General features: G+C 62.0%; 1 protein-coding gene across 1 annotated transcript; it reads left to right on the top strand.

The window, feature by feature from the left end:
• Positions 1–3056: 3056 nt before the first annotated feature.
• Positions 3057–14728, top strand: SIK1 (salt inducible kinase 1). Its single transcript, XM_060640541.3, has 14 exons — positions 3057–3253; positions 4255–4425; positions 4851–4967; positions 7392–7455; positions 7633–7794; positions 7957–8081; positions 8172–8295; positions 8797–9020; positions 9314–9463; positions 9939–10061; positions 10160–10376; positions 10972–11250; positions 11834–12068; positions 12466–14728. The coding sequence occupies exons 2-14, from the start codon at positions 4270–4272 to the stop codon at positions 12824–12826; spliced, it is 2337 nt and encodes a 778-aa protein (XP_060496524.2). The 5' UTR covers positions 3057–3253; positions 4255–4269; the 3' UTR covers positions 12827–14728.
• Positions 14729–16567: the final 1839 nt, after the last annotated feature.

The raw sequence follows: 16567 nt of genomic DNA on the forward strand, positions 1-16567 counted from the left end.
ACGGGTTTAGAACACCAGCCCGGAAAGCGTGAATATCAAAGGGACCCACTTGCTGCCGACGGGGTCTCCTGTCTCAAGACCTGAGGAGAGGAAGGTGAACTCCAGAAAGACTGCCATGAGAAGACAGGCTTAAGAAATTCCAAATGGAAAAGAAAACCGACTTCCTGATTCTCCCGAATCTGCGAAGATCTACAAAACAGACACTATCCTTGCAGACGCTGAGAGCGTTTCTTCCGTTATGGGGAGTGGGGGAGTCCTCCCATTGTTTGCTTACCTCTCCTGGAGCACACACTGTGTATCCCCCCCCCCCCCCTCATGACGCACACAGAGCATGCAAGACGAGAAATCTGAAAAGAAGTCAAGGATTCTGGAAGGAATTATGGCCTCTGTGTGCCAAGGATGCAAAGAATAATCGAAGATACTTGGAAGCAGAGACGCGTCAACGGCAAGTCCCAGGGGTGCCAGCCAGAGTCCCACTGGGAGAGGTGGCAGCCGTTCTGGGGTCAGACTTTGCCTCTGCCCTGCCTGCATTATCTGCAGAGCAGACTTTCCACCCAAGGGTTGGGGCGGAGGGGTGGCCACGGCCCACACGGGGCTGTTCAGAAGGCTGGAAGCTCAGGAGGGACTAGGTCTAAGGGACAAGTGCGCCTGGGTCCAGGGACCTTCTCTGGGAAGGCAGCTTTGGCTCTTTTGGCTGCAGGTTTTTATTCAGCGATGACACAATGTTTCCAAACAGCCAACCAGGTGTTTGCAAACACCTATGACCTTTGAAAAGACTTGGCTAGACCTGGGACGGGAGGGGGTGGAGGGGCCCCGGTTTGCTGGGCGTCCCTTTGGATGAGCCTGAGGAAAGTTCTGGGGTCACAGAACGAGGGGCCGCAGGGGAGTGCATTCAGATCCCCGGTTTCTTATCTCTGCATCTTGCTCTCCTAGGAGATTAGTGGGACCCCCAGAAGGGAAGAAAAGCAGTTGTGAACTATTCAGCTGGAAGAAAGTAAAAATACTCCTCCAAATTCTCGGCGGATATAGCTGGGACAGATCATCGGGGCACTTCTGAAAGACTAAGGAAAATTCTGGAATCGTTGGTGTCCCCGAAAGGCCTTTCAAAACAAACTGACCCACGAAGAACCGCCCAGGGAGGGGTGATTGGGAAAGATTCGGTCTGGCTGGTGGCTGTGCATCAGAAGCACATCCGAGTCCTACATGGTGCCCTCACCAGTCCAGCCACCTCTCCAGGCCACGCCTGGAAGCCTCTGGAAGAAGGCTTCTAAGTTCTGCATCCATCTTAAGTTTTGCTCCCCACCCCCTCCTATGAAATAGTGTTTTCATTTAACACAAGGGAAAATGATTCTAGGCTAGACGTAAAATTCAAATCCCAAACCACTGCCTTCCTAATGCCTAATGTTCAAAAAATGTCATTCACCCATAGCCTCTGTCTTCCCTAGAGAACGTGTTATTTTCTGATGAGGCATAAGGGGACATGAAGTGAACAGCAATACCAACGGCAATTGTCACCCACTGCCGTTGTCATCCTGTCCGGCCTCCTCTCTAACAGGGAATAGGCTGCCGGGCACCAATCTGGGGGCGGGGGGGGGGGGGGGTGGTGCACAGGACTGTCCCCAGCAGCTCTGGGGAAACAGGCAGCAGAGGAAAGTAACTAAGTCCACAGGACCTGCCCTGTCCACTGCCGCCAAGGAGGAAGTCCTGGCCTGAGCTGACCCCACCTGTTGCCCCCCCACCCCTCCACCGCCCCAGGAGCAGAGTCCTCCCCTTGTCTGAATGCAGAGCATCGCGGACTTGTCGGAGAACCATCACCTCACTGAAGGTGTTGCTAACTGGGCTCCCCATAGCCGGTCCCAAGAGCTTGAAGACCTCAGTGGGCAGAACCCATTCCCACCGACACCTCTGGCCCTCCGAGAAACCGGCCTTCTGGGCCTTTCCACCTCTCTCCATCCCCCTGGGTGGGTGCCTTCGTCAAAGCAGAGCCCGTGGATTCCCTTACAAAGGTCCCCAAGCCTCCTCTGGTCTGTCACCAGCTGCTGACCCGCAGATCTGAGGGAGAACGGGCGGGCTGAACCACGCCACTGGCGCGCCTTGCGGGGGCGGAGGGCAAAACCAGGACGAGAACCCGACCCATCCCAGCCGGGGCTCCCCGTGCCAGAAGATGCTGCCCAGGTTTCCTGTGTTTAAGTTTCTCACTCGCTAAACAATAGATTTGTGCAGAACAAAGGTAACCGGAGTTGGGCTGCCCCCAGGTCTTGCGTGTCTGCAGCTGCCGAGCCCCAGAGGGTCCCTGGGGGTGCTGGCGCTTCTCTGGGATGCGGGGGGGGGGGGGGGGGGGAGCAATTCGGGGAGTGGGAGCTGGCGGGCTGGCACCTGGCATCCCGTGTGGCCCTATTCTGCGAGTCTGCGAGCTTTCCCGAGCCCCACCTGCTACTTCTCCTAATAGAGGTGCCAAGTCCGAGGACTTTCGACAGAAATTGGGGCCCTGTACCCCGATAACGGGGACCCCGGACTACGGGTCCAAAGAGGACGCAGCAACCGCGGTGCTGCACTTCCGGGGGGTTGGGAAATGCCCCAGAACCAAGCCTTTGGGAAGAGCGCGAGAAGTGGGGGCGCCGCGCCAGGGCGGCTGCGCGCGCTAGCAGACGGAGAACTGCACCCCGGGACTGGAGGCCGAGCCGCCTGCAGCGCCCGCGGCGCCCGGTAGGGGGCGCGCGCCGGCGGGAACGCGAGCGCGGGCGGGACGGCGGGCCTCGGCGGGCCTCGGGCGGCCGGCGCCCCTGACGTCACCGCCCCGCGGTCGCCAGGGCGACGGCCCCATCAGCGCGCGCGTCAGAGCCGCCAGTCTCTTGGCAACCGCCCGATCTCCCGCTCTCCCTTCGCCTGGCGCTCGGCCGCGCGTCGCTCTGGCGTCAAAGCGACGTCAATGGGGATGTATCAATCCGGCGGCGGCGGCGGCGGGGGCGGGGCCGGCGGGGCGGGGCGGGGCCGGCGCGGCAGGGCCGGGGGCGGGCCGGAGGCGGGGCCGGGGCGGGGCCGGGGCGGAGCCCGCGGCGGGCGGCGCGTGCGGCCCGAGCGCGCCGCGCGGCCTCAGAGCTGACATGCGGCGCGGCCCGGGCGGCGGCGGCGGCGGCGGCCCGAGAAGCAGGCGCTCGAGAAGCAGGCGCCCGAGCAGCGCGAGCGACCGAGCGGGCGGCGGGGGCCGCGGGGAGAGCGGCGGCCCGGCCTCGGCACTCGGAGGGCGGCGGAGGTGAGGCGGCGGCGAGGCCGGGGTGGCCGCCGCCGGGCTCGCGGCGGCCGGGCCGGGGCTCCGGAGCTCCCGGGCTCTGGTTTCCGACCGCCGCTCCGGGCTCCGGGGCCCGAAGGCGCGCGCGTGGGGGTCTCGGAGCGGGACGCCGCGCTCGCCCCGCCGCCGCCGGGCTCCCCTTTGTTGTGGGGCGGGCGGCGTGGGAGCGGGTCCACCGGCCCCACGGAACTGGGGCTCCGGGGGTTGGGATGGAGCGGACCGCGGGCGGCGGGGTGGGAGCGCGTCCCGGCGCCCTGCGGGGCTGGGGGTCCGGGGATCGGCATGCAGCCGGCCGCAGGCGGCGTGGGAGCGGGTTACATACCCTGCCGGACTGGGGGCCCGGGGTCGGTGTAGAGCGGATCCCGGGCGGCGGGGTGGGAGCCGGGCCCCGCGCCCCGCTGGGCTGCAGGTCGGGGGCCGGGATGGAGCGGGCGGCGGGGCGGGGGGCGGCGGGGGAACGGGTTATACACCCCGCGGGGCTGAAGGGATCTGGGGGTCGGGATGGAGTGTCCCCAGGGCGGCGGGTGGGAGCGGGTCCAGGCGCCCTGCGGGGCTGGGGGGTCGGCGGTCGGGATGGAGAAAGACCGCGGGCGGCGGGTGGGAGCGGGTCCAGGCGCCCTACGGGGCTGGGGGGTCGGGGGTCGGGATGGAGCAGAGGACCGGCAGGGGGCGGTGAGGGTGGGAGCGGGCCCACGCGCCCCGGGGGGCTGGGGGGTCGGGATGGAGTCGACCGCGGATCGCAGGGTGAAGGGGGTCCACACGCCCGAAGGGCTGGGGGTCTTGGGAGACGGAGTGTCGGGAGCGGGCGTGGGAGCGGGCGTGGGAGCGGGCAAGCGCCCGGCGAGGTGAGGTGTTTAGAAAGGAGCAGAGTGAGGGGGCGGCGGGGAGAGGGAGCCGCCCCCCCCCCCCCCCCCCCCGTCGGGTCAGGCAGGTCCGGTGTTGAGTGCGCTCCCGGTGGCCCGCAGGTGCGCCCCGGAGCCATGGTGATCATGTCGGAGTTGAGTGCGGCCCCCGCGGGCTCCGGCCAGAGCCAGCAGAAGCCCCTCCGGGTGGGCTTCTACGACGTCGAGAGGACCCTGGGCAAGGGCAATTTCGCCGTCGTGAAGCTGGCCCGGCATCGAGTCACCAAAACCCAGGTGTGTGCCAGACCTGGCCTGTGAGGACCCTCCCTGGGGGCGGCTGGGTGGTTTCCCTGTCCTCAGGGTTCATCGTGCAATGTCTCAGTGCTGACAGTTCTCAGTTCCACGAGGAGAAAATGCTTTATGTTATGATTCTGAATAATTTCGACAAATCTTAGGGGACAGCAGAGAGAGTAATGACCGGATGACCCAGGAGTGTGGGGCTCTGGGATCCAGGCCGAGGCCCTGTAAAGGGAGCTAGAAGACATTTAAGATACTTCCTTAACTTTAAGGACCATTAATGGTGACTTGTTTTTTTTTCCCCCAACTTTTTGTGACCTTTGGGGACATAAAGTGTTACAGAAATTAAGCTGCAAAAAACCAAATGTGTCAATGAAAGGCGTTTGTTTGGGGACAAAAATATCCTTTCTTTTAAACTGTAGGTTGCAATAAAAATAATCGATAAAACTCGATTAGACTCCAGTAATTTGGAGAAAATATATCGTGAGGTTCAGATCATGAAGCTTCTGAATCATCCTCACATCATAAAGCTTTATCAGGTAAGGACTCAAGTTTGCCTTTTGCTGTGACTTCTGGCAAGTGTGTTACCTTTTATTTTTAACAATAAGCCTGCGATTCTGAATTTTGCCCCTCTCTTTGGGTGTGTGTGGGAGGCAGGGGGTTGGCCGTGTAAGGTAAATAGATTGATTTTTGTAAGCTCTTCAGATGCGTTTTCAACTATTTTCTTGCTTTTGGATCATAACTGAGATTTGCCTCATTAAAATTTTATTTCGTATTGTCATTCGCTCCAGTTTTAAATGCGTAGAGGTCGGTTGTTAGGTTCGCTTTCCTAAGAAAACAAACAACCAGACGTAGGTATTGTCTCATGTCAAGCATTTAGCATAGGACAGATTTTAGTGGAAGGAGACGCTTCCCCCTTTGCAGATGATTGTTCAACTTTAAAACCGGCTGCGTTTACCAGTTTCCGTGAACTCTTTGCAAAGGCAGCAGTAAAAGCATTTGTCTTCCCGTTTCAACTCTTCCGTCAAAAACGGAGAGATGAAAATACTTTTGCCATGGTGAGAACAGAGAACTTGTCATTGAATCCGCGTTAAGAACATGCCTCGCCCTATCCGTCTGTCGGTTTGTTTGGTGACTTGATTGTCGTTACCGTGTTTTAACTAATAAATCATATCTCTGGAATATTACAAGCGCTGATTTAATGAGCGCAGTAAAGCAACTCTTAGCCGACCGCTTCTGCAGATGAGATGCCGGCTGCTACGTTTTTTGCAAATGCTCGGTATTTCATCCAGCTGTGCCGGGTGTTAAGTTCCTTCTGGGGATTCTCGTGAAGCCTCCTGAATCTGAGAGGAACACGGGACGGCGCGGGTGTGTGCGTGCCCACGGCGAGGCTCGGCGGGCAGTGTGGCAGGAGAGGGCGTTAGAAGAGAAGACTGTCCCACGGAAGTAGTGTCACCGGGCTTGTGTTCCCCTGAATGACAGTTCACTTAGAGTCACTGAGTGCGGTCATCAGCCCTCCACCATACGCTCGGGTTTGTGTTTTGTTTCTGTGTCATTTTTAGTTGTGCTGCTTTGATAAGAAGTTTCCTCCGTGGCCGCTGATGTCAGTGCCTGAGAAATGTGCCTGGCCTGTTTCCGCAGGAGTGGCCCGAGCCCTGTTTTTGACTTTGCTGGAGGGATGAGCCAGAGTGTACCTTCCTGGTCTTCCTGTCCCTCTCCTGGCCCATTGTGTGGAGCAGCCCAGTTAGACAGCACATCGCCCCCAGCATCAGAGTGAGAGGTCCTTTCGCGGAGTGAAACCTCTCGGTGCTGTCTGGGTCGCTTTAACTGTTCGGACGGGATAGGGACAGCAATGCGTATCATTCCTCGGGGTTTTACACTGGTGTCTAACTCTCATCCAGCTGGCCCAGGCCCCAGAACCTTGCCGAGACACTACACTCTTGCCTGGAGGTTTCCCAACACCCCAAACACGTTTACTCTTCATTCTTTCTCCGGCTCTCTTTTGAACTGAGGAGAGGGACGAACCTCGGCCTTCCTGCTCAGGCCTCTACCGCACACGTGGAGGGCCAGGACACTTCAGGACACTGGAGATTCTTGGTCAAACATACTGTGTTTGCTGTCTTGTTAGATTTACGGCCTAAACCAGTTGCCTTTGAAGTGTCTTTTTTACGGAAAAACTGTATTTCGAACCCTAAAGAAATCTGTTCCTGTGAGCACGTATTGTCTCTGTGTCTCCCTTTGAAATCTTGTAAAACACCTGGGAAGGAGTTGGATTTCCTTCTTTTAGGACCAAAGATGTGAAATGCACCTTGTTTCTTAGCTAGCTGTATTTTCAACTCTTTTTTAAAATTGTTTGCACAGTGAAGTAAAATTCTCGACCCGTAAGTGAGCCTGCAGGGTGTGTTTGACCTCGGCTGTTGCTGCTGACACATGCTGAGGGGTTTGCCGTATAAAGAGCAGTCTGTATAAAGAGCAGTCTGTCGTAGCTTAGCCTGGCAGAACCCGCTTCTCAGCGCCCAATTTATCATGTCAATAGCGCAAGGGGGAAGGGGTGTTCGTTATCTATTATTCAGCTTGCGCTGGCCTGAATCATCTGTTGCCTGCTAGGCTTCTAGAAGAAAGCCCTAGCGGTGCATGCTGCGGGTGTCAGACCTCTGAGGCCTCACAGAGCCGGCGGGTGGGTGAGGCAGTTGCGTTGACACGGTGATACGGGAAGGTTCTAGTGCATTCGGATAGACAGGTTAGTGAGGAATTCACCTCTGATGTTTTAAATTCTTTTCCTGAATAGGAACCCCCGTATCTGTTTCTTTAACACAGAAGTGTTTATTTTCTTTCCTTTTGAAAGATAACGGATACACTCATCCTTGGGGAAGTTAAAAATTTACTGGGGTTCGAGTAGATTATTTATACCGTTGGCATGTTCTGTTCCCGTGTGGTTAAACGTTAGGTCTTTGTGTTTTTAGGTTATGGAGACAAAGGATATGCTTTACATTGTCACCGAATTCGCGAAAAATGGAGAAATGTTTGGTGAGTCACGCCTGTCTGTAACATCTGCTGAAAGCAGAGGGTAGAACTGGTCAGGAATCCGCCCCCCAGCATTTGGGTCTGCCCGTCTTTAAGTCGTACGGCTTTCCTCACTCGCGCTCCAGACGACGGCCAGGCCTCTGGACGTTAGGGCTGGAGCTTCGGCTTGTCACTCCTCAGATTATCTGACCTCCAACGGGCACCTCAGCGAGAACGAAGCACGGAAGAAATTCTGGCAGATTCTGTCCGCCGTGGAGTACTGCCACAGCCACCACATCGTCCACCGGGACCTGAAGACCGAGAACCTGCTGCTGGACGGCAGCATGGACATCAAGCTGGCAGGCAAGGGGCCCCCCGGGGCTGGGGGGCGGGGGGCGGTCCCCGGGCCGGGAAGGGCCGTCTCCTAAGGGCCCACGAGGCCCCCCGCTGTGGGCGCGCGCACCTTTCTGTCCGTGGCCCTGCCGTTGCCGCCGTGACCTCACCGTCCGTTTTCCTGTCCCTCAGATTTTGGATTTGGGAATTTCTACAAGTCAGGAGAGCCCCTGTCCACGTGGTGTGGGAGCCCCCCGTACGCGGCCCCAGAAGTCTTTGAGGGGAAGGAGTACGAAGGCCCCCAGCTGGACATCTGGGTAGGAGCCCGCGTGGGCGGCGCGCGTCAGACGCCAGGGCCCCGGCCGCGGGCGTGCGGGCGCTGACCCCAGGCCGTGTGGTCTTTGCAGAGCCTCGGCGTCGTGCTGTACGTGCTGGTGTGCGGGTCGCTCCCCTTCGACGGACCCAACCTGCCGGCGCTGCGGCAGCGGGTGCTGGAGGGCCGCTTCCGTATCCCGTTCTTTATGTCTCAAGGTGGGCGACCCGGGACGAGGGGCTTGCAGAGGGGGCGGGGGGTTAGTTCCCGAAACGCCTGCCCGACGGTGTCTGGGTGTGCCGTCAGGTCCGTGAGTCGGCCCCGCGTTACCGCGGGCTGTTTCCCTGCCGCCTGCGACACAAGCCCCGCCCACTGGGTGTTTCCTCAGTGCCCTACTTGTGGGGCGGGGCCTCGGCTCTGCGGTTCCCCCCCCCCCCCCCCAGAGGGCCTAGTCTCTGGGATGCCGGCCGGCCTGGTCCTCGGTCGGGGGCAGGTCGGCAGGACCCCGTCCCCTCGATTGCTGGCTCTCCTGGCGGCGGGTCCTGAGTGGCAGCCCGGGGCCACTGCCCCCGGTCTCAGCGTCCTTTAGGACGGTCACTCGTGTGTCGCGCGCAGGAGGGGAGCCTGGTCCCCAGCGGGGCCGCTGCGGGAGCCAGCTGGGCGGTGGTGGGAGCACGCAGGGGGGCCGCCGGGCTCAGCGGGCCTCCCTCACCCCCCAGACTGTGAGACGCTGATCCGCCGCATGCTGGTGGTGGACCCCAGCAAGCGCATCACCATCGCCCAGATCCGGCAGCACAGGTGGATGCAGGCCGAGCCCCCGGTGCCGCGGCAGGCCTGCACGGCCTTCTCTGCGCTCAGCTACAACGCCAGCCTGGGCCGCTACGACGAGCAGGTGTTGGGGATCATGCACACCCTGGGCATCGACCGGCAGAGGACCGTGGAGGTGAGGGCCACCGCCTGGCCTCGCGCGGGCTGGGACGGGAGAGGCGCTCACTGCGAGGAAAAGCAGGCACTCGCCAGTCGGGTTGAGACGGGAACGTGGGCTAATTTAAGGGCCAGCTGTCCGCTCCTCTAAAGGATATTCTCGGCCACCCGGGAATAACCCTGGGAACAGGCCCGTCAGGGAGCCTCAGCCGCTCGGGAAGCGTCGGAGGCACCGCCGGCCGCGGAGCCCTGTCGCCCCGCCCTTCCCCGTGCCGGCCCCGCTCTCACCCCGCTTCCCTCTGCCTCCTACAGTCACTGCAGAACAGCAGCTACAACCACTTTGCCGCCATTTATTACCTCCTCCTCGAGCGGCTGAAGGAGCATCGGCACACACGGCCGTCGGCGCGGCCCGGCCCGGCCCGGCAGCAGAGGCCGCGCAGCTCGGATCTCGGTGGCTTTGAGGTGGGGGGGAGCCTCCTTCCCGAGCTCTGCCCAGACTGTGCACCCCCACGCCCGCCAGTTACGGTCCCTCACCCAGACGGGCCCGGGACTGAGATGCCCGCTGGGCCCGCCGGCCCCCGGGTCCCGTCTCCTGCCCGTGCGGCATGGGGGTTGGGGGGGGGGGGGGGTTCCTGTGGGAGCCACGAACCAGAGGCTACACGGAGGAGAGGGGGTGCCGGCCGCTCCGCTGCGGGTCAGGCACTACCCTGCAGCCACTTGTTCCTTAACTGTCCCCGGTCTGGCCTCCTGACACCTTCCCCTGGTCACCCTGGGCGGCATGGCCTTGGAGAGGAAGGTGCATGTGTCCTGAGCCCAGGCAGCCGGTGACTGACCTGTCAGCCCCGTGGCAAAGCCAGTGGGGCCTTCCTAGTGACGCTGTCTGCGGTTGTCCCCAAAGCTACCTCCCTGCTGACGTCTGTCCTCTGCCTGCCCGCAGGTGCCTCAGGAAGGCCTGTCTGGTGACTCTTTCCAGCCCTCCCTGCTGTGCCCACAGCCCCAGGCCTTCGGGCAGTCTGTCTTGCAGGTGGACGCGGACTGTGACCCCCTCAGCTCACTCCAGGTGTGTGATCTACACTGGGCAGCCGTCACGTGGGAGGGGCTCTCCCAGCCGCGTCCCATGGAGCCTCAGGAGTTACGGGTCTGTGTCTGTCCCCCCAGCCCTTGCTCTTCCCCCTGGACGCCAACTGCAACGGAGTGTTCCGGAATCGCCCCATCTCCCCGAGCGGCCTGCTAGACGCGAGCATCAGTGAGGAGGTCAGGCAGGGCCAGGGCCTGGAGGAGGAGCGGGAGCCGCAGGAGCCCCTGTCCGGCGGCACAGGCCGGAGGCACACGCTGGCCGAGGTCTCCACCTGCTTCTCCCCGAGTGCCCCTCCGTGTAAGTGCCCGGTGGGGCAGGAACGCGGCCCGGGGCACCGGCCAGGGGGCGGGCGTGCGGTGGAGACTCTGACGGGCCGATGGAGAGTGCACCTTATTGGCTGGTGGGCGTCTGATTGCCCTTGTCCGGATTTGCCTTTTGCTCTAACCCCGAGGCCACGCAGATCCTACTTCGAGACTGCACGTGGTCCTTCGGTGGCAGGACAGCTTGGGGTTTAGCTGCCCCCGGGGGCCGGAAGGGCCGGTCCGCAGCCCAGGCCCCCGTGTGTCTTTGTCTGAGCCCCACCGGTCAGCTACGGCGGCAGCCGCACCCTCAAGGTGGCCGGCCACCATCATGGCTCCCAGACGCCTCTGACAGCCTCTGGCCGTCATAGACTCCTGCCCCATGTTGAGGGCAGGCACAGGGAGGCCAGTACCGCCGTCTGCCCCTGTCAGCTGGCCCCACGGGCTGTCCCAAGACCCAGGGGCCGTGCACCAGGCACGGAGAAAGTGTCCGTGCCCGTTCTTTCCTCTGACTTCCGGTGAAAACTTGGGTGCTGTGGGTTGCTTCTGGCCTTGGGGAGCGTCAGGCCCCTCAAGAGCGCGTGCTTCTGCAGGTATCGTCGTCTCCTCCTCCGCCACGAGCCCTTCGGAGGGCACCAGTTCCGACAGCTGCTTGACCTTCTCGGCCGGCGACGGCCCAGCGGGGCTCAGTGGACGCCTGGCCACCCAGGGGCTGGTGGGCACCTGTTCCCCTCTCAGACTGGCCTCACCGCTCCTGGGGGCCCAGTCTGCCACCCCAGTGCTGCAGGCTCAGGGGGCCCCAGGAGGGGTCACTCTGCTCCCCATCAGCTTCCAGGAAGGCCGGAGGGCATCGGACACCTCGCTCACTCAAGGTGACTAACCTTTCCTGCTCCCCTTCCACCTGTCCCAGAAGGTGCTGTGTGTGCCCCTGGGAGGGTGTCACCCTGTCCCGGTGCAGATGGCGTGCCCCGAGTCTCTGGCCGGGCCTGGACGGAGCAGCAGAGCTCCCAGGCTCTAGGTGTCCCTGTCTTCTGGGACGAACTCACAGGGTCTCCTAGTGGCTGGTCCTAAAAGCCCAGGAGACACTTGGATGCCAGGCCGCAGCGCCTCACCTGGAGGAGGGGACAGGTCAGGGAGGGACCCTCCACAGAGGCAGCCCCCACCTGCCTGCCTGGGCTCCCTCCCTCAGCCCACCGCCCCGCTCGTGCCTCCGTCCACAGAGGACCCCCTGCCCAGACTCGTTCGGGGTTGGAGCTGCTGCCCCAAACCAAACTCTGAAGAAAAGAGGACTTAGCCCCGGGAGGGGTCATCCGATCGGATGACCAGAGAGTGCCCTCAACCCCCACGGGAAAGCAATCCGTTCATGCCTTCACGTTTGCATGGGGTCCCTCCCTGCTCACGCCGGCCCGGGGTCTGCGGGCCACCCACGGACCGGCTTGATTTTGCACCCCCCAGGGCTGAAAGCCTTCCGGCAGCAGCTGAGGAAGAGCACGAGGGCCAAAGGGCTCCTGGGCCTGAACAAGATCAAGGGGCTGGCTCGCCAGGTGTGCCCGCCCTCCTCCTCCAGCCGGGCCACGAGGGGCGGCCTGAGCGCCTTCCAGCTGCCCGCGCCGAGCCCGGGCCCGCACGGCGGCGGGGCCGGCAGCCGGGAGGGCCGGAGCCTGCTGGAAGAGGTCCTACACCAGCAGAGGTACGCCCCCCGCCTCGCTCCCGTGACCGCCCCCCGGGGAGGGCTCGAGGACGTCTGGGTTTCTGGAGTAACCTTATCTCGGGAGCTCCTCGCCCTCTCCGTGGAATCAGACGCGTGCACCTGCCGGCCCCTAGTGTGGGGGGATCCGCCGGTGGGGCCTCGTTCCGGCGGAGGGGGGGGAGCAGTCGGCCTTCCTCACTTTGAAGCCCGCCCGTGAGTGGGGGGCGGGGGGGGGGCAGCGAATAAGAACGTCGCGTCTGGTTGGCATCTCTGAGCTGCCGCAGAAGCAAGACGGAGAATGGAAATGTCAGGAATTGCTCAGGGATTAGTCACGCACAGCCTCGCGTGTGGGGAGCAGCCCCAGCCGGCGGCTGACCCGCCCCCTCCCTCCCTCCAGGTTGCTCCAGCTCCAGCACCACCCGGCGGGCCCGCCCGGCTGCCAGCAGGCCCCCCAGCCGCCCCCGGCCCCGCTGGTCCTCGCCCCGTGCGACGGCACGCTCCTTGTGTCGGGACTCCAGAAGGAGCTGGGGCTGGCGCCCGGCCCGCTGCTGCCGCCCCACTTCCTGCAGGCGGGGGGCTCCCCGGTGGCGGCGGCGGCCCAGCTGCTGGACACCCACCTGCACATCGGCAGCGCCACAGCCCCGCTGCCCGCCGCCACGCTGCCCCCGAGCTTTGTGGCCGCGGGGCTGCCGCAGGCGGACTGTGAGATAGAGGACCTGACCTCGGGCCGGCTGGGCACCTTCGTGCTGGTGCAGTGAGGACCCCGCCCGCGGCTCGGGCCGGCCGGCCCTTCGAAGCAATAATTTCAGAGTATGTGAAGACGTTTCCGGACTCGAAGCCAATAAGTTTCTAGAAGCGAAACAAGCAATACGTCTGGTGTTCTGGCTTTTTACTTTCTTCTCGGTTTTACTTTTTCCCTCGCACTGAGCAAATGCAACTCTGAGCAGGGCCTGGAAACTTTCTGAAGAAAAATAATAATTGAGGGGCGTGCCAGGGTGGGTGGACGGGAAGGGGAAGGAGGGCGGCGGGGTGAGAGGCGACAGGGCTTGGCTGGACTGGCCAGCGCCACTGCGGTCGGGGCGGCGGGAGGGGGCCACGGGGGCCACGCGGGGCTTGCCTCGGGAGAGACCGTGGCGTGGGCCGCGTGTCCATCCGCGTGCGTGCGCGTGTGTTTAGTAGCCTTTTTTGTTTGTTTTGGTTAACGATTCTCCACTCCCCGAAACATTTACGCTTCAAAACGAGGACTGTGAACTTTCTACTTTATGTATCAGTTTTTTTAAAAAGGCTCTGTTGGCCGGCCCAGGAGAAAATAATCTACAAATTCCTGGAATTCTCTACCCTGAAATCAGAACCCCAAGGACGGTGTTTTCTTATTTTAGATGAGAACTTTTGTCAACTGCTCGAGGTCGGTTTCCAGGATCCTTCAGAGGAGCCGTAGGAAGAGACTAGAAGCCGTGGGTGACTGAGGTTGGGGCTCCGGCCCGGATCCCGTGGCTTCAGACCCCCACGTGCCTCGGAGGGCCCCGGAGAGGTTTCTTCCTGCCGCCCATCTTATTTCCGCTGCTAATTTAAGTTTTTATGCATTTCATTATCAGGGTCCAAAATGAACAACTGACCAGGGCGGGGGGTGTGCAATACGGCCAGGTGTGGCCGTCGGGCAGGGGCAGGCGGAAAGCGGGGGCGCGGGTGCGCGGCCCCGCCCGCCTGCCGCCACCGGGCCGTGGCCCGTGGTAGCCCTGCCTCATCCGGGCCGCACACGTCAGGCTTTCGTTCGAGAATACCGCAATGAGAGGTCAGATCAGTGTTGTTCAAGCTTTGTTCCTTTTTTAAAGCAGATATTGTCCATGTATATAAATAGACAAACAGACACTACTTATTTTTTATATTTTTTACTACACTTCTGTGTTCCTGGTGTCACTTTTGCTCTCTGGTAACGTTAGCAAGCACCGGCACCAGGTCGGCGCGGAGGGGGGAGACGAGGTGCGTCCTCACCTGGCGGGTGAACTCGGGTCGGAAGCCACCCGAGCGGGCGGGCGGCAGGCCTCACCCCCTCTGCACCAGTCAGTACCCGTCCCTTGACCCGACCCAGGTGCCTTCAGCTCACTTTGGCTCTTACAACCTACAGTATTAACAGGGGAGAGGAGGGCGCTGGGAGAAGCCGAGGACACCCCCCCCCCCCCCCGGGCTCCTAGAGGGCAGGGGGCCGGCCGCGTGCACGGGGGGGGGGGGGGGGGGCCGCGGCCCGCGTGTCCGCATCTGCCAGGCTTCCTGCTACCGGCCACCGGCCCTGCCACGGCCGCTGCTGCTACCTCCCCGTGGCTGTCGCCGGAGAGTCGGGGAAGGCACCGTCCTCGCGCCTGGCCACAGAGAAATCACCAAAGCCTCCTGCTGACTTGTAACGAGGGCCCCGGGGGCGTCCGGGCCTCCGGACCCACAGAGGCGGCGCGGCCGACTCCCCCCGAGACCGGGGTCCCCTCGCTAGACTCCTTGCTGTCGTGACGCCACAGATCAAAGGCCTCAGAGCCGTGACAAGCACTTTACTTTCACGGAGGTTTTCTTTCTGGCTGTGAGTCGTGTCTCTGCGTCGTGTGTTTAGGTGTGTGCGACGTGCGTCCTGTACTTTCTCCGCAGCGCCGGTGCGCAGACTGGCGGCCGTAGCCTGTGCGAAGGCGCCACGGCGCCCGATTAAGGTGTACAAAGTTTGGTTTGTTTGGTTTTTTTTTTTTTTACTGCAACGGAATTAATTATTTTATTTCTTATGTTAACATGAGAAATGTATGCCAAATGATTAGCGGGTGTATGTTTTTTTAATTTAATATTTAAATAAAATATTTGGGGGAAGAACCTTGCCTTTTCCCCGTGCTCGTCTCTGTGGGAGTGCCGTCCTTCCCAGCCGTTTCCTCCCGCCTCCCTCCGGTTGCAGATCTCAGAGAGGGGGCGGTGGCACCAGCTCCCCCGCCAGCCTGGCCGCCAGGAGCCGCCCTCCCCCGGAAGTAGCGACCCACCGGGCGCTGGGTGCTCAGGGCAGGGCGCGGGAAGGGGCGGCCTGGGGCTGAGCGCGCCCCGGCCCTGCCGGTCCCCCTTCCCCGGGTGGCATCTCCAGCCCGGCCTGTTTCCAGTGGGTTCCTCCCCTCCCAGGGTGCCATACACTCCTTCCTCCTCCCTCCCTCCCCAGTAACGCTCAGCAAATCCACTCGTGAACCAAACATTTGGAAGACCCTCACGGCCAGACTCTCCCAGTCTCTTCATTTATGAACTTCTAGCAATAAGAGAGACATGGCTGCTCACAGAGCACAGGGGTCCCTTCATTTTGATTCCCTGGCAAATGCCTTTGGGTTAAAGAAAGTTTGTCAGTCTCTTTACACCCATTAGGATGGTCATCGCCAAAAACAAAAACATGTGAGGTTGCCATCAGCACCCGCGTGCGCTGCTCGCGGGAGAGGGTGGCGCGGTCTGGCGGAGCCCCACCGAGTGAGAGCCACCGTGTCCTTCCGCTGGTGGGCGTGGGCCCCGACCTCTGGCAGAGACCCCACTGGCGCCTCTGTTCATTACGGCGACTCAGCGACCGAGGGACGGAAGCAGCCACACACCCGTTGACAAGGCGATGGACGTGACGTCCGGTGGCACGTGAAGAGTAGCCATAGAAAGGACAGGAACCGACGCCTGCTGTAACACGATGAGTCTGAGGACGTTACACCAGGGACACTTACGCGGGGACCTCAAGCAGCAGAACCGTAGACACAGAAGGGGGATGGGTGGGAGCCAGGGGCTGGGGGAGGGGGAGGGAGAATCCGTGCTCTCTGGGGACAGACTTCAGTGTGGGGAAGGTAGAAGGTTCTGGAGATGGATGGAAGTGACGGTTGTATGGCAACGTGAATGGACCGAAGGCCACAGAACTGGGCACTTGAAAATGGTTAACGTGGTAACTTTGACGTTAACCGCGTTTCACCATAATGAGAGGGAAATAGATTCTCTCGGGGAGAGGCCCGACGTGGACAAGAAGCTTCCCCGTGGCGGAACAGCAGGACACGGGACAGAGGACAGCAGGCTGGGACCCGCAGGGGTCCCCGGAAGAGTCGGGGTCCGTCAGCCGGCGTGGGGATGACCCCTCGGGCCCGGCCACTCAAGCCCGGGGTGGCACTCGCGCTGTGGGCAGGAGGCCGGGCTGGCAGCGGCAGTGGGGTGGTTATGCTGCTTGCGTGGGAACGGCTACAACGCCCGGAACCGAGCCGCGGCTCTGGGTGTTGGGGGGCCCCTGACGTGTGTGGGGGCTCGGCCTCGCCGTGTGCGCCCCCGAGTGGGCTCTGCGACCCCCGGCAGTGGGGGGTCCCCGAGGGGGACACCAGCTTCGGAAGAGACTAACGGGTGTGCAACCGACACGCGCGGCCCACGGCCCCCCGGCTGGGCTCCTTACGGGCCGGCCGCATCCCGTCCCACGCCTAGGACACCTCGAGCAGCCAGACCGCCGCCCGCTGAGATCCCAAGTTCACACTGGGTTG

This window comes from Panthera onca, chromosome C2 (assembly GCF_046562875.1).
Source record: "Panthera onca isolate mPanOnc1 chromosome C2, mPanOnc1 haplotype 2, whole genome shotgun sequence".
Classification (NCBI taxonomy): Eukaryota; Metazoa; Chordata; class Mammalia; order Carnivora; family Felidae; genus Panthera; species Panthera onca.